We start from the raw sequence: 22,692 nt of genomic DNA, 5'->3' as shown, positions 1-22,692 counted from the left end.
AAGTCCATGCGAAAATGTCCTAGTCTCCCATAAGTGGTATTGCTGGTGGTTCATGGTAGTAATCTATTCAGAGACCTCTTTCCCTGTGTTGGAGGAAGTGGTGTGAGATGGACCTTTGGGACTCATTACTCTGCATCCCATCGACCCTCCCAGACAGTCGAATGAGAGCCTGATATTGTCAGGTGAAGGAAGCAAATGAGTAGCTCTTTTTAGATCTCATCTGAAACGTCACATGTGGTGATACTTGAATGACATTTTTTTTTTTTTAACTTACTGCGGGTTTTGATCCCGCCCACTGCTTACCATTGGTTGACTTCGTCTTAACTCATTTACTTGCGCCTTGTTTGTCAGTGCGTGCTTACTTAATTTCCTCTTATTGTATTTGATTCTCCCGTGTAACCTGGCTGAAGTGCTTGTGTCCTTCCACCAATCATGTTTTGGGAGCTACTTTCTTCAATTTGTCGATGCACTCCATGGGAGCGTGTGTGCTTGCAAGCTGTCTCCCTGTGCTATCATTGTTTCCCCCCCACCGTGCTGAGTTGCTGCTTACCCCCTTCCACTATTGTAGCTTGTCCCCACCCCCTGTTCGAGGACTTGCTTACCCCCTTCTACAGCTCTGCACTGCACAGAACACGTAATGTCTGCAGAGACATTCGATATCCATACTGACCTCACCCACACCGCTGTATTGGGAAGAGTCGGTTTACCACAAACTATTGCAGGTAACCTCAGGATACAACATTTTAAACAACAAAATGCCAGCAGCCAAACTTGGGACCACACCGAAACACCTAGCATTGCATGGGGCAATGCTATTACTGCACAAACGGTATTTTTAGAACCTGCCCTTCATCTGGCTTTATATTGAGAATTAGAGTTCAAGCAATTGGAATTGTCAAACATAATAGTTCAATTGTACAATCTAGATGTTTGACTGATTCGTACTAACAGGCTGACTTGTGGGTAGGGGCCGACTGATGGATAAAGATAGGTTTTGATGGATAAAATCGGAGTTCTGTTCGTAGGTTTCCCAGTAGTCTATAACTGAGCTTCTACAACATATTATTTTTACTCTGGACTCATTTTATTTATATATATATATATATATATATATATATAATCTCATTTCTGATACCTTTCTCTCTCAGAAAACACACAGACAACTTATTTTAAACTTGATCTTCAGCCCACTTCCAAGTGCTTTTAATTGTGAAATATATATATATATATATATATATATATTCCAATTGGCTCGACAGCCGTCGAGCTCCACTATGTTCAAGCCACTGTTCGAAGGCGGTTTGTGTTTAGGCTGCGAACCTCAAAATCATTTCTGATACGTTTCTCTCTCAGAAAACACACGAACAACTTCTTTTGGAAAAGTAGCCTTTATTTCAGTGTAAAGGCACCAAAACTCAACGCGTTTTGGGAACTCTCCTCCCTTGCTCACGAGTAAACAGTGTAACGTTGCTGATAGGTTTTAAATAAACATGTGACATTTCACTAACACACACAATAAAAATCAGACTTTACAGCTAAATAATAATTGTCAATTCAAACTGAAATTAATGAGGTTTCTAAATTAACTGATAACATATTTCATGTGTTTTGTTGAGTTACATACACATTATTTCTGTTATTTTTCACTAACATTTCGCATTAAGTCTTAATCGTGTGACTTTCTTTTTTTTCTCTTTTAACATCCCTTCAACTCAACTTTATCGAACAACTGCTTGCTGTAATTACGTACAATTTTAAGTTGGGGCTATACAACTTCATGAAGTATTCACAGTTGAATCTCCAATGTTAATCGCCGTATTACGGCTGTTAACTTTGGTTGTAACGCCCTAGTGGGCTTTTCCATGGTCACATGCAAGTTGTTCTTTTTCTTGCTTACATCTTGCCCCAGTGGGCTCATGCCATAATGTTCAGCGGGTATTAATTTCATGGTCCATTAATAGTGTATCAACAATCAGTTTCATTCACCCTTCTTCACAATGAAGATTTCCATTAATTTCAATTATTCTTCTCAAAATCCGTTAGAATCTAAAAAAAAAAACAAATACATAACAACCCATAAGATTCAAATAAAAACACTGAAATGGGAGGAGAATTACAGCCTTCTCTCCATGGACGTGATTGGCTTATATACATGCATCTCTCATGAACTAGGCCTGGTAGCATGTAAGCATTTCCTATCTAAGAGATCCATATCATAACTCCATCACACACAAATGTTACTAAAGATCATGGAAATCTGCCTAACCCAAAACTACTTCCTTTTTGATAGTAAAATTTACAGGCAGACCCTCGGCACTTCCATGGGGACTTGTTTTGCGCCGTGCTTTGCGGGTCTTTTCATGGGGTACTGGGAGGAGGAAGTAGTCTACAGATCAGCAATGTACGAAGAGAAAGCTATAAAATGGGTCCGGTATATTGACGACTTTTTTGTGGTATGGTCAGGCACAGAAGTAGAGGCACAGAGTTTTGTTGATCTTCTTAACATCAATGACTATAATCTAAAGTTTACCAGCCAATGGTCCCGTGACAGTTTGGATTTCCTGGATCTAAGGTTAAAAGTAGAGAACAACTGATTAGAAAGCATCCTTTTCAGGAAATCCACTGCTGGTAAGTTTGTTACACGCAGCTGCCACCAACACTCACTAATACAAAGTATCCCAGTAGGTGAGCTCCTAAGGGCCAAACGAAATTGCAGCACAGCTCAGCTTTGAGGAAGAAGAAAAAACTATGACAAAGAGATTTGCAGCCAGAGGCTACACAAAAAAAATCAGAGAGAGAGCCAAATTAATAGTCTCCGAAAGAAGTAGAGACTCACTGCTAAAAGAGAGATAAAACTGTTGATAATATGGAGGACACTAAGACACGGTTGATCACCACTTATAGCAGCCAAGCCTTTATGCTGAAACGTAGTCTGAAGAAATTCTGGCCAGTTCTGAGTACAGATCCAGAAATTGCAGAGTATGTTGAAACATACTCAAAAATAACTTTTAAAAAATCCAAATCATTGAAGGATGAATTATGCAGTACAATAGGACCTGTAAAAGAAAAAACAATGGGAATACAATGTTTCTATCCCTGTAGAAACTGCAAAGCGTGCAGAAACAGCAAGCACTGCAAAGAAGTGAGATTGTCACCTCATACTGAACCCTTTAAAATACAAGAACATACATCGTGCAACACTGAGAAGAATAATTGAAATTAATGGAAATCTTCATTATGAAGAAAGGTGAATGAAAGTGATTGTTGATACACTATTAATGGACCATGACATTAATACCCACTGAACATTATGGCATGAGCCCACTGGGGCAAGATGTAAGCAAGAAAAAGACCAACTTGCATGTGACCATGGAAAAGCCCACTAACGTTAACAGCCGTAATACGGTGATTAACATTGGAGATTCAACTGTGAATACTCCATGAAGTTGGATAGCCCCAACTTAACATTGTATGTAATTTCAGCGAGCAGCTGTTCGAAAAAGTGGAGTTGAAGGGATGTTAAAAGAGAAAAAAAGAAAGTCACATGATTATGAAGATTTAATGCGAAATGTTAGTGAAAAATAACAGAAATAATAATGTGGATCTAACTCAACAAAACACATGAAATATTGTTATCAGTTAATTTAGAAATCTCATTAATTTGTGTTTTAATTATTCACAATTATTATTTAGCGGTAAAGTCTGCTTTTTATTTTTGTTAGTTAGTGAAATGTCACATGTTTATTTAAAACCTATCCGCAACGTTACACTGTTTACTCGTGAGCAAAGGAGGAGTGTTCCCGAAACCCGTCGAGTTTTGGTGCCTTTACACTGAAATAAAGGCTACTTTTCCAAAAGAAGTTGTTCGTGTGTTTTCTGAGAGAGAAACGTATCAGAAATGATGAATTGATTTTGAGGTTCGCAGCCTAAACACAAACCGCCTTCGAACAGTGGCTTGAACATAGTGGAGCTCGACGGCTGTCGAGCCAATTGGAATAGATATATATATATATATATATATATATATATTTATATTCCACAATTAAAAGCACTTGGAAGTGGGCTGAAGATCAAGTTTAATCCCTCTAGGGACACATTCGAGCACATGTATGGTGTTATTGTTTTTGAAAACTTGCTGGGCAAATGTTCTATTTAGTTTTACCTTTAAAATGCGTCTGAGCTCTAATTGCACCAAAGGACTAAGGAGTGCTGAATATTCATATTTTCAAAAAACGCAAAAATGCCTAGACTACTCTTTTTTTTAAAAAAGAACAATTAATGAAGGTCAAGAATATTCTTTATTGAATTCTGACCAGGTACTTATATTTTATACCTTTGACTTCTTTTTTTAATTTCAAAGTTTTTTTACATATATATTCATTAGCAAAGATAGGACAAACTGTACATATATTTACAATACTATACAAAGCAATTTATAAACCAAACCCATTAAATTGATGTGTACTTAATCTCAATAAATAAGAGCCAAAATGAAAAGGAGGAAAAGAAAGGCAAGAAGGAAGGAGAGCGTAAGGAATGGAATCAAATTAATGATACTATTTCATGGTGTTAAAGCTAGCAAATAGTTCTTGTGAGCAAATTATTCCTTCAATTGTGCCTCCAAGTGTGCCTGTGCCTCCAAATATGCCAATTTAAAAAAAATAATAATATTCATATTTTGGCATTTTCTACTCCTGTGGTTATTCCCCTGGACTGCCTGCCCTCGTGGCTGCCAACAATCTTAATTTCTACATTGTGCAAAATAATATGCCCACCTATCTCATTTTCCAACACACTAGACCATTGGTTTTTAACCTGTGATCTGCAGCACCCTAGCGGGGTCCGAGAAGCCTACTCCCGGGGACTGCGACTGTTTAGAAAATGAAATCCGCTTAATGCAGTGTATTAACATAAAGAAGCTACAATGAAAAATGGAAATGTTAAAACGTTCTATAAATGTGAAGACATTTTAAAATGGAGTTTCAAAATTAAGTTGGTATCAGCTTGATTCATTGGTACAATGTGATTACAACAAATAGAACAATCATTTACAATGCAATGTTTTCGCCTTTGGAAAAGTTAGTTATTGGCATTGTAAATGACAAAATTTGTATTTATGTGTTGGTTTTGAAAACAGATAAATAAATGGCATTGTCATTTACATTGCCATTAGCTTAATCTCTGCAGTCACCACTCTGCACTCCCTAGTCACTCTCCACTCCCTAGTCACTCTCCACTCCCTAGTCACTCTCCACTCCCTAGTCACTCTCCACTCTCATTTTAAGCCTAGATTTTCATGATGTCCACTTTATTGACTGGTCCGAAGTTACAGTTAAAATGAGTACATTTCTCGCAAGAATTACAAAGGTATGGAGAATTGTAGGCATCAGCAACAGGTACTGGAAATCAGTTTGTGCATGAAGAATTCCGGACAAAGAGTAAGTTAAAACGCTACTCTACTGCCACTGAGAACTGTACCTAAACCAATAACGAGCACTGGCAAAGCCAAAGAGTCTGGCTTTATTATCTGGCCTTAGCGCTTTTGCAATGATGGTTTTGTTTGATAGCACTTTATCAGTTTTCTAACCAGGTAAGCCAAAGAATTGTTTTCAACACGTCGGCCATCTAGGAACAGTAAAATAATTAAAGTACGGGGGAAAAAAACATTAGGAAAACCATTAAAAAAAAAAACACAATCCTGCATATGTACATACAGACAGCATGCTCTGAATACTTTGCTAACTTTACCATTCTTTACCCTTCCCAAGATGACTAACGTGTTATGGAGCCATGAGTGACCTATCTTAGAACGCAAAATAATTAGAAAGAATTAAAAAAAAAAAAGTATTCGAAGATAACACCCTATGTTTGCACACCGATGAACAGAGTCTTGATTGCCTGCAGGCTTTTCTTCAACAGTAAGCCTTGTCAGCCACTAACACATGAAGTTGTAAGGCAGTGATCTATTTAACACTTTCCAATATGCCTGAACACATGTCTTTTCACTTTACCACTCACTAGTGTGACATATTAACTGGACCACTGCTGCTAACTCCAAGCTGCATTTCAACTAATATTGTAATCTTAAATGTAAATCAAGGAGTGAGGCCAAAAAAACGAACCAGTTATGAGGCTTGCAACCGTAGGATTATTGTGGATCGAGGACAGGACTGATGCAGCCTAGAAATCAGGCATGCTGCTTAATGGAGATGCTAGCATGGCAGTGAACAATCTGAAATGTAGAGACTGGAATGGAAATCTCGAATGCCATAGCTCTAAAACAAACACACAAAAACTATCCACTCGATCTATCAATGTTTTTGATTTGAGAAATAAGCTTTCAAGCGGCACCGATTTGGAAAAATGATACGGTGGTACAGTATTCCTTCTCAACTGTAACTCTCACCCCTCTGAAGAGTTAGTTCACTTTAGTCATGCCGACTATATAACGATGGCAAGGGCTGTACTGTGCGGGAACAGACATTCACTCTCATCAAGGTTCAAGGCTGCCCGCACAGCTTATGGGGTTTACTTGGACATGGGGGAGGGGTCCAATTTTTGTAAGCAAGGGGGTACAGATACCGGTGAGATGGTGCCAATCTTACATGTGTGTCACTTTCACGCCCTTAAATAAGTGTGTCTCCTATCTGCCTAAAAACAGATTGGAACATCGAGGCTCAGTGTGTGTACAAACACAGGAAGAAACGCAGCACGCACAAGTGGCGCACAGAGGCAGCAAGCAAGCACGCCAGAACGCCCGAGGTGCGGAGAGTGACCACACGCCGGACAGCGCAGACACGGAAGAGGCGCCTGCACACCCTGGGAATAGGGGTCCGACGCCACATAGACCAGGACGAAGTGATACCCTCCGTGCGCGAGCGCTGTAAACACGACACGGGTTGTGACTGGCCTGTGAGCGGTTGCACCTTTGTTCATGCCGGGACCGTTTGACAACCACAACACAACACAACCCGCAAGGGCATAGACTAACTCCGCAGGGTCCTCCTCTCTGCCAGACAATTATTTATTATACCGAGCAATCTAGCCTCTCACTCCCAACCCCCAAAATAATAAAACAGGGAAGGGGGGGCGGGGGGGGGGGGAAAGACATGGACAGCGGGAGGGGAGGGGGGGCGGGATAGAAACGGATAGCGGGGGGCGGGAAAGGACCGGACAGGAAAGGAAACACTCACCTGGACTTCCTCGGCCGGCGGTCGGCCGCTAAATGGCCCAAACAAACCTCAACCAGCCAAAAAAAAAGCCCCGCCCACCGCCGCATGACGTGGCCAAAAGAGAAAAATTCTCGGGAACGCCCCCGAATCTGGTCTGGCCTTGACGGACAGATCCGGCACCCAATGGCTAGCCTCCATTTATGGAGCTAGCCAATGGGAGCCGGGGGACGTTCCTGAAGCACTTATAGTTAACAATGGATTTCGCCTGCGCCGAAAAGCTGCGCAGAGCGCAGCCTTCGGCAGGCGAAACCCAATAAAGTATAGATGATGGGTGTCCTCAATTGAAGTGTCGACAAAGTAAACATGTTTTAAGGACCAACCTTCTAAAGTGAAATGCTAGTTATGCATACCTCTTGGGCGTTAAGAGCTAAAAACTGAATTCAGGAATGTTCCGAACTTTCCACAAACATTTCTGATTTTTCTCTATTTGATTGTGAATTCATTAAAATATTTCAATATTTGTTTTTTTAATGATGTATTCTGTATTTTTGAGAATTGTTTTGAGGTTCAACAGTTTCACTCACTCTATAGACAGCATACCACTTCACTTTACTCCACTGTATGGTACGCCACTACAGTATACTACGCTCCACTGCACTATACGAAACACCACTCAAATATATTTCACTGTAATCCACGTTATGATACTCACTCTCACACCAACGTTCAAATTCTTCTCATCAGTCACCACACTACATTAACTTTAACTATCCTTTCTCAGTGCACTCCATATAACCTTGCATATTATAGAATTAATAGCATGTGAAATCATAGCAGTCATAATACGACTTGTGACATTGAGAATCATATAAATTCTCAGAACAGAGTGCATGGCCGAGCTATAGTTAATGCAATGTGGCGACTGATGAAAGAGGAATGTATAGTAAATTGAAGGTGTACGTAAATCATAAATGTTACTGTAACAAGTGGTGCTTAAATTAGAAATTTGTTATAACTAATTTTATAATTTCCCATTTGTATAGTTTAAGTTGGGTTTGTATATAAAGACTATATATAGCTTAGAATAGAGAACTTAGCTTTAACCCTTGGTTTTGTTCATTAAATGTATATATTTCACCACTCGGTGTGTTGCAGTGGGTGAGTCCATTTCAGCCATTCGCTCTCTTTTCTGTTGGTTACCTCATTTGATCAAGTCTACTAGATAGTGCAGCTGTCTGGTTGCGAAATACTTATTGTGGGCCTACCAAGGACATTCAGCCTGCCCATTGCTTATTATTGTATGGCTTTACTGCCCCCCTCCTTTACCTGCTTCTTATTCAATAGTGTGTCTTGCCCATGTTGTGTCTATTACTCCGATGGAGCATATCCAGTTTACTTGTGTCCTTCCATTGTTCACTTTTAGGAAGCAATTTTTTTCCATTGTCTGATGCAAGCTCAGCTCAGACATGACCCAAGTACTCCTCCTGTGACTCACCACCTCAGCCTGGGACGACTCCTGGTGGCCCGCTGTGCTAGGAACGCATCCGACCCCTTTGGGCCACGCTCGTAACTGTGGCATCATACTGGACTCCTCGCTCTTAATGAACCGCCATATCAATGCAGTGTCCTCCTCCTGATTTCACATGCTCTGCCTGCTTCGAAAGACATTGATGGATCCCCACAGAATCCAGAAAGATGGTCACCCACACACTCCTCACCAGCAGACTTGACTACGGCAACGCACTCTGCGCCAGCGTCACCCACAAACAGCTTAGGAAACTACAGAATGTCCAAAACATCGTACCCAGACTGGTCCTCAACATTCCCCACTGCAGCCACATAACACAACATCTCTGACAACTCCGTTGGCTCCCAATCAACAAGAGTCACCTTCAAGCTCCTCATAGATGCCTACAAAGCGCTCCACGACGCAGGACTAGAATATATGAATCACTGCCTTGCATTCCACACATCCGCCATACAACTCCGCTCCAAAACTCTCACTGGCCTCCGTCCCAAGGATCCACAAGCCCAGAAGCAGAAGCAGAGGCAGATCCTTCTCCTACTTCGCTGCCAAGACCTGGAATACGCGGCCCCTCCACCTCAGGCAATCTGCGTTGCTGGCCCAGTTCAGGAAGGACCACCAGACCTGGCTCTTTGCCTGAACCTCCACTTCCAGGCAGATCAGTGGCCATCCCCCAAATCCCCCTGCCACCCTCCCACCCTGACTCCTTGAGACCTGCATGGGTGGATAGCCACAGCTATACAAACCACTGATTGATAGCACTCCATGAGAGTGCATGCTTTTTCCAGCTATCCCCTAGAGTGCTTCTTTTACATGCACTGTATTGCTCTCTTGCCTGTGTGCTTCTAACTCGCCTCCTTCTGTAATACTCTTCCTTTTGTGCTTCACCACCTCCACCTGGTCCACATTGCGCTCTTGCACCAGTTTGCTGTTCTACTCCATGTTACTTACTCTCTTCCGAGTGCTTTTTTCTGCCACCCCGCCTGTGACCTGTGTTTCCCTCCACCTGCACCCAGTGTTTCTCTCCACCTGCACCCAGTGTTTATTCTATTCCCTGCTGCCTGTGTTGCTTTCACCCCCCGTGTTGCGTCACACCCGATTTATAAAACCAGCATTTGCAATGCAACATCTCACATTTACACAAGTTTGAGCTACTGGCATTGTAAATGACAACGCCTTTTATTTATGTTTCGGTTTTTAAAACCTAAATAAATTGCATTGGCATTTACAATGCCAATAGCTTAAATTTGCGCAAATGCTTGTTTAAAATCTTTTTATTGCAGTTTTACATATTACAGTCCTATGCAACGGAAAAGTGACACATATATTTGTACTCAACAGTGACAACAGAAGATATCGGGGTGTTGAGCTGAAGATTCAATGAACACATAATGAAAATCAAGAACTGTCAAGTTATAGGATATCTGCCCCTACAGCGCCCACTAAGATGAGGCAGTGCCCAACCACCAGCTTGCTGCTAAGAGCCCGTGTCTGTCACCCCCGGAGTTTCCTCCTTAGTCTCATCTTGAGATTCCCTTCCTCTGGAATCACCCCCATCTGGGCCCCTGGGGAGTCCATATGCTTCCACACCCACCCCAACCAGGATACAAAGAACCCCTCCCCTCAAAGCTAAGGACTTTTCTAGTTTCTGGACAGCTATTGTCAACCTTGCCTGTATCTTTATCCAGTTCTCAATGCAAGTGCACCCCCTGCCTCCCCACACTCACAGGTTCAGGCAAGCAACAAATGTAAAAGGGGCACAATGGGGAATGCAATGCTCTGCGATCAGTTGCAGGGTCCAGTCTAATATAAAGCAACATGTATTCATTTAAGCTTTTTTATAAAGTGCATCACTTACCCAAGGTGCCAGAGCGCTTTACGAACAACATTCTTCAGTGGGCCGATTCCACGCGCACTGCTGTAGGAGATGTATACAGAACTGAAGCAGAAGAGGTTAAAGTAATGTCTGCAAGAAAATATCGCTGTACCGACAAGCCCTCTTTTCCAGCTGGTGCGCAGACTGGGAAAGATATGGTGAGTACAATGTGTTGGCTTTTATCCCAGCTTCACCACAGCAAACCGTGAGTATCACGGCAAATAACTTTGCCCTCCATTCCCATGAAATGAAAATAAAATTAATTGCACTTTCATTTTAACAATACCTGCCGCCCCACACAGCACTCGCAGGGTTGGCTGGCAGCTATTGTGTAAGCGCAATGCAAAAATAAACACGCGCCCTCCATTGCCGAAGCCGACTGGAAAAAAAAATTGTGCTTACCGACTACTGAAGGAGACCGTGTAACATGTAAAAGATCCAGTCCTGATGGGCGATCACAAAAGGAGACCGGGCAGGACTAAGAAGCCTCATATTGAATCGGAAGCCAGCGTTTACCAAAGACCATGCTACCAGCCAATGAAAAATATGGGTGGAGAGTGGGCTAGGCTTCCACATCACTTCAACATCATTACCTACTACATCATGCCTCGCAGAGCGTGCAGCGCATGCGCTGCTACGCTAGGCTCAACCTAAAAAACGCTGAATCATGATTTTTTCTAAGTACAAATATGATCAGCAAATAAAAAGGAAAGTCACACTCTTGATTTTGAAGGGCTGCCCTTGCATGATGACTGCGCATAGACTGAAAGGTAAAATATGTAGCCATATTGTATAACACTAAGGATGCTGTACTGCATTGGCAAAGCCAATAGGTCTCAAAAGCGAGACCTAGTAGCTTTTGCAATGCTTGTTAAGAAATGATATAGCAATTGATGTATATAAAACTTTATAAATAAATTAGATTCCCTATGTTAAACTAATGTTCTAATTTGTTACCTTTGCCTCAAATTGTAAAGCTCTCTGATATCCTTCGGGATCAAGTTTGCGCTATATAAAACTTTATAAATAAATAAACCTGTGCCATATCATTCATTCTGCTCTTTCCTACCTATTTGGTTATCTCGCGCACTGTCTTGAGATCAGTCATTTGAATCCATCTTTAAAACAGTCATTCTCTTTCACACTATGTTGATCTCTGTTGCTGTAGTCTCTTCCTCATGCTTCAGGTAGTGGTGCTAGCATTGTTAAGAGTCACCTATCTGTACTATGTATTTACTGTATTTAGATGGCCCCTTTGTAACACTGCATACCTATATGTTTCAGGGAATTTTTAGGGACACAGTTTTTGACTTTTAAGAACACAATTTCCCAGTTGCTCTAAAATGCTGGCATGGATACCCGCCAAGAGGACCTTGTGCCTTAGGTCAGGTTCGGTCATCAGCCCACTGGCATTTGTTTGCTCAGACTCTTTCGGTCCTTGACCCAATGCCTTTTCCTTTTGTAAATACTCCACTCTGGTTGGTGAGGGGTTTTGTAATGCATAAACAGACAATTCTGTGGCGGACTACTTTCAAAAGGATCTGTTCATTCCTCCATTTTAAGCAAATGGGTGGCTTTGTTGTTGCTTGAGTTGTAGCAGACGGCAACGTGTTAAGCTGGTGGCTTATGCTAAAGATCGAACTTTATGGACATTGCTTTGATGTTAAAATGGTTTCAGATGATGTCAGTCCTCCTTCAGCAGTGAATGCTGCTTAGGGGAGGCTATATTACTAATCCCTGTGGTGTTGATTGCAGAGGAACTAGGTTACGAATGTTTCTAGATCTGGTTTCAGTGTTATCTGAGCGTGTAGTCAGGACTGTTAAGGAGTGCCTTTGGATCCTTCTGCAGGCTGGTTTTTGCTTCTGTGTGAGACACAAGTGCAGAGGCCATGGGTGACAATTACATACTCACCAGGGTTGTGCTGCAAGGTGGGCTAGAGATGGTTTGGGGAAAGTATTTTAGGGGCACTTTGGCTTTGTGGAGTTGAAATCCGTGCAGAAAATGTATGTCCAGCTCAGTATGGTAATGTAAATATGAATCCAAGGAAAACCCTGAGCTACTTGGGCTCATATTTACATTGCTGTTACGTTCTAGGGAGCAGGGCACGCCCCCTTATAACTGGTGTGCACGCTAAATTTGAATAGTTTGAGATAACTTTGATTAATTGGAGTAATTAGGTGTGCAGGTCCACCTTCTATAACCAGCTCAGTATGGTGCCAGAGGTAGTTGATAAGGCACTTTATTATGGGGTGTGAGTTTCAAATTGAAGGTAGGAAGTAGAGGGGTCAGATTGGGTTATTAGAAAATGGGCTAAGTTGTTGTAGAGGTAGAACCATGAGCAAGGCAATTGTAGGAGAGAAGGTGTTGGGTGGGAATTGAAAATAAGATAGTGTTGAAAAGCAGTGCCTTTGTGGAAGCTTGAACGTACTTTTACGATCATAAGAATGAATGACCAAAATATTATACCATGTAGCATTGTTTTGGCTGGCATTGGAGAGTACTTGCGCAGTAGTTGTTGTAATGAGGTTATTCTTTCAGTTCTAATATAGAGCCTAAGTTGTTGGATTTAGTCATGCTAATGAGAAATTATGTAGTAGGCAATAAATGCACACATTTTAGATGAAACAAGTTTATTTTGACACTGAAGTTGTGTTTTTTTCACCAATTGTTGTACTGTCAAAACGTTTCATTGAAAAGTAGGAATTCTCGCAGTAGTTGAGGTGGAGGGCATTTTGCTCTTTGACTAATCCAAAAAAATGGTGTACTGGTACAGATTTCAAGTTTACCTTTTTCAGAATTGGGGTTGCCTTTTAAACAGCTGTTCTGCATGTGCGCATGGTGGTTTGTGCCCAGTACAGATTTTCCATGAGACGAGCCTTCAACAGGGGCTCTGAAGCGTTTGAAACGAAATGCAGTTACATTGGGTATATTGTGAAGGATTTTTGATAAAGAGATAATCTGCAACTACAGTCTACAGAAAACCACATTACAATGAATATAACCATTTGGATCTATTAAATTGGTCTAGTCGACATTTGAGGTCTTGAAGAGGTACATTTGGAGGTTTGGGCTTTATAGAGTTCATTCTGACTCTATTAATGTATTTCTCAGCACACAATCCCACCTCCTAATGCTACCGGGCGAAGTTTGCCACTTAGCACAGAGTTGCTTACTAACCGCATCTGGGGGGGGGGGGGGGGGGTCATTCTAAAGTGTATAATTGCCAAATATGGCTTCCTGTCACCCCAACCAATATAACTATGTAGATCCCAGATTAAAAGACTACTGCTAGAACAACTAAATGTCCTTATGGATATGAAAGTTAAGAGGGCGATCTGTTCTCAGACTTGAAGGGAATGAGTTAATTCCACAGGTCAGCATAAAGTCAGAGGGCTCTTACAGGTTCCCTAACCTGTATAAATCTTGCTATCTTCGCTACTTTACTTTCCATGATCAGATATTGGTCTGCAGGCACATTGTGCAAGAAGTTATTGATTTAAGGAATTGGAGTCTTAATTTGAGAACATAGCAGCCCAGCCTTACATTTAATGCCTCTGACTTCCTGCAGCAAATGAGTGAAAAGAGGGTGAGGCGTGATCCTGTCTTTTGTTAGCAGGTGCCGGTCGCTACATTTTGAACCTTTATTTGCATCATGCATGCTTCCCACCCCTGCTCCTGCACACGGTTGACTTTTTTTTTCTCCTCTGTTGATCTTTATACTGGTATACATTGTTATAGGAACAGGGGATTTGCTGGATGCTAGATCTAAGTATTGCTCTCTGCACTACCATTGCCTTAATGTGTATAAATCTCCCTTGCTGCTAACAACGGATCGCAAATAAATCCATTCTCTCAAGTGGTGATGCCTGCTGGAGTCAGACAGATGCTAAGAAGAATTCATATCATCTGAGAACCCCTCCTACCCCTTCCATCCCTGCTTTCTAACCACCTGTTCTTCCCACCCCCATATCAATGCCATCTCTTTTAATTTGTTATCTCTGCATTACTTTCACGCCAATTGCGTTTCCTGCCTTAACTCACCGGGCCAGCATTGAGAGCAAACATGAGGTCACAATCCTAGGAGGACTCAATGAATTTGTAGTGAAGTTTTACGGACCACCAGGAAGTAAGTGGACCATATATCGAACGTGTTTTTCTGATAATAATTTGTTTTCCAGAAAAGTTTTATTATTCTTTTGTGACTCTGGTTCCAAGCAGTCACTGATTAGAATACAATATGTAATGACTGCTCAGTAGAAGTACTCTGCTCATTTCACCATACAACCTTAATATGTAGACCTCTAAGCTTTATAGCTTTATCAGTGCCTGTCTAGTGCCGTTGTTCCATTTTACCAGTGCCAGGTTTTCTTAAATACTGAAATTATTATTTGTGTTTTAACCATTTTTGATTGGAGATTAATCTAATTCCGGGCTTAATCTATCTTTATGGGAATCCTAGTTTACTGAGAAATGATTGTTATTTGTGTAAGCATCTTGTTTCAGGAGTTGGTCTTGTATATTACACTGATGAAGACTGCTTCATAAATTAGTTATCCATTTAATTGCATCGTACAAAGAAGTCTGGAAATCACGGTCACTAATTGACGGCTTACTTTTCTTTTTCCTTAAGCACCGTAATGAAGGGGGCGTGTGGAAAGTACGAGTGGACCTTCCTGATAAATACCCTTTTAAATCTCCATCAATAGGTAAGTGATCTACGAACGTCTGTTATGCTAATGTGCTGAGAAGTGTAAAGCACAAGACTACCTAATTCTTGGGTCTGAAAAAGCGCACTGATAATTGTTGCTTGCTTCATTTCTTTAATGCAACTTTTTCTTTTGATATGGTCACGCTTGTGAAAAACAGATCAAGTGTTACATTTGGACCAGTTTTGGATTACAGACACGGTTTCTGATCAACAGAATTGTGGCATTTTAGCTTTTGTTTCAAGAGGGTCTGCAGAGCCTGTTGAAGCTAGTGCTTTCTCATTTCTTACTCTGGAGGAAAGTTCAAGAGCTTTGATATCGGACACCCTCCTGAAGGATATTAAACATAGTAAGGTTGCTAATTTGATTGAAATTCTTTTAAGGGAAAGTAATTGATTAACAGGCCAGGACATGAAAAGATTAAAGATAAGATTAACGTCCCAAAGGGATTCATAGCGAGCCCTAGGAGGTCTCCTTAGTCTAATACCCTTCATGACCCTTTTGATAAGTGGATTACTACCGATGGCAAGGTTATTAATCAAACAATGACCTGAAGAGAGAGCTGATCTGTAACAGTTGATGGTTCTAAAAGAAAGACCTGACTCAAAGATGAGCGAGGTAATTAGCTACAAAATGTAAAGGACATTGAACGGGATCCAAATCCCTTTCAAGGCACCAACCAGACCATTTCTTCCATACTCCTCTGTGTCTCTTTCTGGTCCCAGGGGCCCATGATTCTTCCAGTAAGCTTTTAGCTTCTCCCGAAAGTTCAGAATATCTCCCTGAATCCCTGATACCCTCCAGACAAGAAGGTTCATTTTCCCCTCCAAGACTAAAGGATGTTCTTCTCTGTCTGGCCCTTGTAGTAGGCCCGGACAAGATGGGATCAACCATGGGAAGTCTACCGCCAGTTCCATTACACCAGGGAACCATACTTGGGATTTCCAAAAAGGAGTCACCAGAATTATGTTGCATGATTAGAGTCTCACTTTCCACAATAATCTCTGAATCATTGAGAAGGGAGGGAAGGCGTAGCAGCCCTTCGTCCCTTCCCAAGGTTGGAGAAAGGCATCTACTCCCGACGCATTTGAGTCTGGCCTCCAGCTGAAGTATTTCTGAACTTGGTTCTTCAATCGGCTGGCAAACAAATCTATCAGAATTGGACCCCAAACTTCCTGAATTAGATAAAAAAAAATCTGGGATTCAGCATCCAATCGCTGGAATCGTGAAGAAAACGTGAATTCCAGTCTACATTCCCGGTTCGTTAAATCTGAGAGCAATCTGCTCTGAGGGTGATTTTGTGTTCCCAACAGACATACCATATTTTCTTTGCGCTATCCGAGAGATTTTTGGATTTCGCGCCACCCAATCGATTTTATGTAAGACAGCTGAGAAATTGTCCAGACGGATTAAAGTATTGGAGTTCTTCAGAACTTCTCTGAAGCTCATAAGGGCATTTAAGGCTGCCAACATTTCTAAAGAGTTTGTGGAGGGATTGTTCTAAAAAGGACCACCTCCCACCGGTTTCTAAGTTGTTCAGACGAGCACCCCAACCACGGTTGCTCGCATCTGATTCCAGGATAAAATCTGGTATATTTCCAAATATAAGTTTTCCGTTCCAAGCTTGGAGGTTGTTTAACCACCAATGTAGGTCTTCTCGAGCGTCTTCTGAAAGGGGAAGAGAATCTTCGTACCAGAGACCCTTCCTCAGGCCTTGAGCTTTTAATCTCTGCAAGCCCCTGTAATGAAGTGGGCCCGGAGAAATTGCTTGTATAGAGGATGAAAGGAGACCCAAAACCCTGGCTAGGTCTTTCAGACGGATAATATCTTTTGAAAGGACGTAGGAAACGTGTTTTCTGATTTTGGTAACCTTTTAGTGGGGAAGGATCAGGTTGGATAGAATAGTATTGACTTTGAAACCCAAGAATTCTATTTCTTGAGTTGGGGTTAAAATAGATTTTTCCAAATTTATGATAAAACCCAAGTCTCGAAGGAGGTTCATAGCGATATCTAAATGTTCCAAAATTTCTGTCTTGTCTTGAGACATGATGAGGATATCGTCTAAATAAATTATAAGACTAATCCCCCTTTCCCTTAGGTAACTGACCACCGGACGAAGAACCTTGGTGAAACACCAAGGGGCTGAAGATAGACCGAAGGGGAGACATTGGAACTGATAGAGAGTTCCTTCCAAGTAAATCAGAGATATTTGCAACATTCCTCGTGCATGGGAATGGTGAAATAGGCATCTTTCAGATCCAATTTCACTAGCCAGTCTTTGGTTTGAAGAATGTCCCTCAAAAGATGGATAAATGTAAATGTGGGATACTTGTAAAGCGCACTGTTACTCTACCAGAGTGTCCTGGCGCTATAGACCGCTGGGGAACCCATCCTGGTTTTCCCTATGAGATGGTCCCTTTCTGGATATCTCCAGGGTGAAACCAGGCATCCCCGGCGTCTGTGGGGGGCCGTTGTGGAGATGAGGTAAGCTTAATGCCCAGAGTTGCCGAGTGTGTTCCCTGGTTAGAGTAGGCACTGAGGCATCTTGAAATGTCTGTAGATTAGAAAATTGTTTACATTTTTTAAATTATAACAGGTCGCCAACCCTTGTCTTTCTTTTTGACTAGAAAGATAGAACTTAGAAAGCTTTTCGTTAGTTCTGAAAGTGGAATTTTTATAATAGTCCCTTTCTCTAACATTTGGGAGATCTGTCTCTATTAATTTCGAATTTTCCTTGTCTAAAATGAGTTCTCTGGGAGCTCTTTCCTGAAAGGGTTCTTCCAAAATTCTACTTTGAATCCCACAACAGTCTCAAACTCATGAATCTTGAGTGACTCGAAGCCAATTCTCTTTGAAGTGTCTCAATCTTCCTGCCACCTTTTAAGGGGATAGAAGGGGTTGTCCTTACCGTAGTTTCCTTGATTGGATGATCGAGGTCTGCCACCACTGGATATTGAGCCCCTTCCTCTTTATGGATAGAAGTTTGAGTTTCCACAGAAACCTCTATAGGGACGATAGCCTCTGTTGTCTTGATAAAACTGGGACCGGAATGAGGTGCGGCTGACAGATTGTCCCCTTCTGTCAGCCCTTCCAAAAAGTGATCGAGTTCCAAAGACTCTACGCATATTAGACTGTGCTCTACTAAAGGCGTTAAAGGTGGAGACCTACTTCCCGAGTGTTTTAACGAAGTTGTCTCCGAATAAGAGCCCTTTTGTGTTGGACATATCTTCACTAGCTGAGAGATCAGCTAGTTTCGGCTTCATCCTTAGGAGAACAGCCTTTCTACGTTCAGTGATTAAATTCGCGTTAGCATTGCCAACAAGGCAAATAGCATGTTGTGACCAACCTCGAAGCACTTCAATGTCTATAGGTGTGACATTAGCTTTAGCTTCCTCTGTGATATCCAGAATTTTAGAGTGTCCCATTACATCAAGTAGCTTATCTTGAGCTTGTTTAAGACACCTTTTGATTCCTTTTCTGGGATCCCTTTCAGACTTCAACAGAAAGGTGATTAGGTCAGGATCAAGGTTAGGAGTATTACAAATCTTGTCCTCCGAAGAGGGACGAGGGCATTCGTTCCTTAAAAGATTACAGGTATAGATATCAAGAGGTTTTCTAACCCCATTGTGATAGATATTTACCAACATGATCCATAGGCCACCATTCGGTGCTACGGGGGTGACGGATTGTAGTGGGATTAAAAATTTCCCCACCAAATGGGTCTTTGACTGAGGTAGAAGTAGGAGTTTCTAGATCTTCGTCAATATCTTCAAATGAATCTTGAGGATCAAAGATAAATTTGTCAAAATTATCAGTCTGTTGGTTGACTTTCAAAATAATCATTAAAATCATTTGTCCCTTACAAGGTACCGCCTTCTATTGTGCCGCTAGGGACACCTCTTCTCCCTTCCTCAAGTAATTGAGGTCTATCTATTGTGCTGCAAGGAGCACCAATAACTCTTGTGGCGCGAGGGCCACCAGTCTTGTATGCATTGTTGGATGGTTCAATAGAATAATTTCTCTTTTGGAGTACTTTTCCTTTTTTCTGCCCTGCAGATGTTGAAGGGAGATTCCCCATCCGAGAGTGAGAAGTAATTCTCCTCCGTAGGTGAAACTTTCTCTTTGCGAGAGCAGCGTCAACAGCCTCGCTAATAGAAGATCTAAATTCCTCTCTAAAGAGGTTTCTAATGTTGTCAGGCAAAGGTTCCTTAGGGGAAACATTTGCATCATTAGTGTTGTCTTCCATGACAAATAAGGTAAGTTGTAATAAAAATTGTACTCCAGATAGATTTAAGTTTAAATAACTTTCTCAAGGGTTAATTATAAAGGAAGTATCCTTGGAATGATTTGAAGAAAAGACTTCCCTTGTAATAGCAAGTTCTTAACTAATCTTAAAAGAAGAAACTCCTGTGCCGATTCTGTTAGAAACCAGTAGGTCGGCGATCTCCTTCCAGTATTCGTGTAAATATTACTATTTTCAGTTAGTTTTCAGATTTAGGCTCTGTAAAGGTTCGTACTCCCCGTCTCCGTTACACTCTCGAAAGGTGTAACCATGGAGACTAGTAGAGTATTCTATCAAATCTCCGCGCATTGAAGCGCGAGGATGTTCTACGTTTCCGCGTCTCCCAGCTAGTTGCTAGGAGACGCGTGAGGCTTCAAGGGAGCATAATGGGCATGCGCAAGGCCCGTCAAGCTGGCACGTACCCGCGTCTCTAGGTTGCTAAGACGTGGGAAATCAAATATATATGTCAGCGTTTCCGCTTTTTCTTCGATTTTTTTTATTTTTATTTATTTATTATTTTTTTTTTTTTAAACAAGAGAGGCGCTTCTAATCTCTTACGGGTCCTCACTCACTCGAGGCTTGGAAAGTTCAGAAAAAACAGACTGTACAAAAGTCAATGATTAGAAAATACTTGAATACTTACCACTAATTAATTTGCACCGATCTCCTAAGGCAAGCAGAAAGGCAAGGCTAATCCCGACCATAAATTGGACTGGGAAATGTTATCATCTAAAAAGACAATGTCGCTACAATGATGTTAAACAAGTTAAATTAAAGCAGACTCCTCAAATAGTTGAATAAATAAGTAAACATTAGTTATCTAATAATAGTAGTCATAAAATTCATCTAAAATATACCAAAATATCCATAAATAAATTAAGATGGTATGCCAGAAAAATTAGTACTTATCTGTGTCAGAGCAGCGAACAAAAGACGAAGATAGGAGCCTGCTCAACCTAGTTATGTTGTTAAAGTTCTATTTTATTGTGATGTAATGACATTCTTTAAAGGGCTGCATGTTTGGGCAGCAAATAAAAGTATTTGCATAATGGTAGCCTCCGGTCTTGTAATGAAATCTAGAGAGGGCCTTACATTGCCTCCGGACCCAATACTGGACCCTATGAAAGAGAAATTAGACCCTAAGCAGAAGAAAATCTGCATCAATCCAGATACTGGACATATTTTGGCAAAAACATCTTCCAAGAGGAAAGTTAGTTCAGAGGACTTTAGTTATAAAATTCCTCTTAAGAAAAAGGGCATGGTTACAAGCCCTATTCATCCCCTTCACCAACTTCATCACTACCACAATTGCCAGGCTCCGATCCTATATGCATAACTCCTCAGGGGGTCTCCTAATCTATAGCCTGATATAGGGGATGATGCAGACGATGGCAATAGTCTTAACAGCAGATCCATGAGATGACTATAATATGGATCCACCCTTCATTTACCAGCAGATCCATGGGATGACGATAATATGGATCTACCCTTCATTGATAAGCAGATCCATGCAGTGACTATAATATGAATCCACCCATGGATAATGATCCAGATTTATGCCCTGCGAAGCCATCACCTCCAGATTATAATGTAGCTTATCAAGAGCTGATTTCAAGAGCAGCAGCTTATCATGTGGTTGCATTATGCAAAGAGTCTTTGGAAAAAGACTTTTTTTATTTGAGGTACTGGGGTCTACACATAGGACAAGTCAGTGTTTTTGTGTGTTAAAAGGCATGATGGGACCTGCTGATGAAATATTTAAGGATCCCATTTGTGCCCTTATTCTAACACCTAGGGTTGACAAAAAATACAACCCCCACCATCTGATCCCATTTTTATTAGGGACAGTTACCTTTAGACTCACTATTAGTCTCTAATGCTCGTAAGAGAGCAAACTCACAGACCTCTGCAGATGCACCTCCCCCAGCAAAGTCTAAATTGATTAATGCATTAGGTATAAGGGTGGCTGCTCAAGCTGCTAACCACTGGCGTATTGCCAACACACAGTGCCTACTAGCTAGGTATGACAGGGGCCCACTGGGATGAGATGGAAGACCTACTTCAATAACTCCTAGAAGAGCACAAGAAAAAAGGCACAGTAGTTGGTATGAGAAGACCGACTGCAGCAAGATTAATTAGCACAGCATTCTCCTATTACAACATGCTTGGCTCAGAATTTCATTATTTTTTTATGTTAATCTTTTTATTCAACATACACCAGCTTATTATTTGCAGTACAGAGGAAGCAGTAAGATCTGGCATCGCGGAGACAATGGGCAAAATCAGACGTAACAGTATATCACATGGAAAGTGCATGGGGAGGGGAAATCATCATAATGGACAGTGCAAGGCGGTTGGCATATATTGCCACGGTAGGAATTCCACATACCCCACATGCGGGTCCACTTTCTAGGAAAGCCTTGAGCCACATACACTGTCTTTTCTCTGTGCATGGACCAGTCAAGGTCTTTCTCCCAGGCCTCTACTGTGGGAGGATAAAATGCTCCTCCTAGTTGAGCGATGTTCCTCTTAGAGAGCATTAGCCCCTGGGTGACCCATTGTGCCAAGGAAACATTTAAATCTGTCTGCTCCCTTACATTCAAAAGGCATCTACGGGCTTCAGGATAGAGATGTGTGGATAGTATTGTATTGATTGTGTTGTGTATCTTTCGCCAGTAGGGTCGAATAAGATCATTCACAAAAGATGTGCATAACAGTACCCACTTGGCCACATCCTCGTCTAAATTCCCGCCCCCCTCCCCCATCAGCTCTTCCCATCTGCACAAGCTGCGGTCCTGCCATGTATACCCTATGAAGGATTTTTAGTTGAACCAAACTAGGTCGCAACAGGATAGCCACAACTCTTGGTGAGGATACTGCCTCCTGCCATTCTTTGTCATCCATCTCAATACCGTCCCCCGTCCATTTTTCCTGCAATGAGTGAAGAGGATCTGGCATATTATTGATCAGTTTTTTATACATCGGGGAGATAGTTTTGTCTGAGGTGTCCGTCCAGTACCCTATCCTCCAGCGGGAAAGATTTGGATAGGGTGGTACCTTGCGGCAGAAGGGATCGCAAACCATGTCGGATCTGCGTGTAGTGAAAGTATTCTGTGTCATCAAGGTCAAA

At 41.6% G+C, this 22,692-nt stretch overlaps 1 protein-coding gene across 1 annotated transcript in view; it reads left to right on the top strand.

The window, feature by feature from the left end:
• The window catches only part of UBE2H (ubiquitin conjugating enzyme E2 H), a 385,627-nt gene that overhangs the window by 117,815 nt on the left and 245,120 nt on the right, over positions 1–22,692 (top strand). The window contains exons 2-3 of the mRNA XM_086918901.1: positions 14,624–14,706; positions 15,212–15,280. Coding sequence (XP_086775027.1) covers positions 14,624–14,706; positions 15,212–15,280 — 152 coding nt within the window. The remainder of the gene's footprint in view (positions 1–14,623; positions 14,707–15,211; positions 15,281–22,692) is intronic.

The sequence above is a fragment of the Lissotriton vulgaris genome, chromosome 1_1, assembly GCF_964263255.1.
Source record: "Lissotriton vulgaris chromosome 1_1, aLisVul1.2, whole genome shotgun sequence".
Classification (NCBI taxonomy): Eukaryota; Metazoa; Chordata; class Amphibia; order Caudata; family Salamandridae; genus Lissotriton; species Lissotriton vulgaris.
The sequence above is the reverse complement of the archived record's forward strand: the minus strand, read 5'-3'. Positions and strand labels throughout refer to the sequence as shown.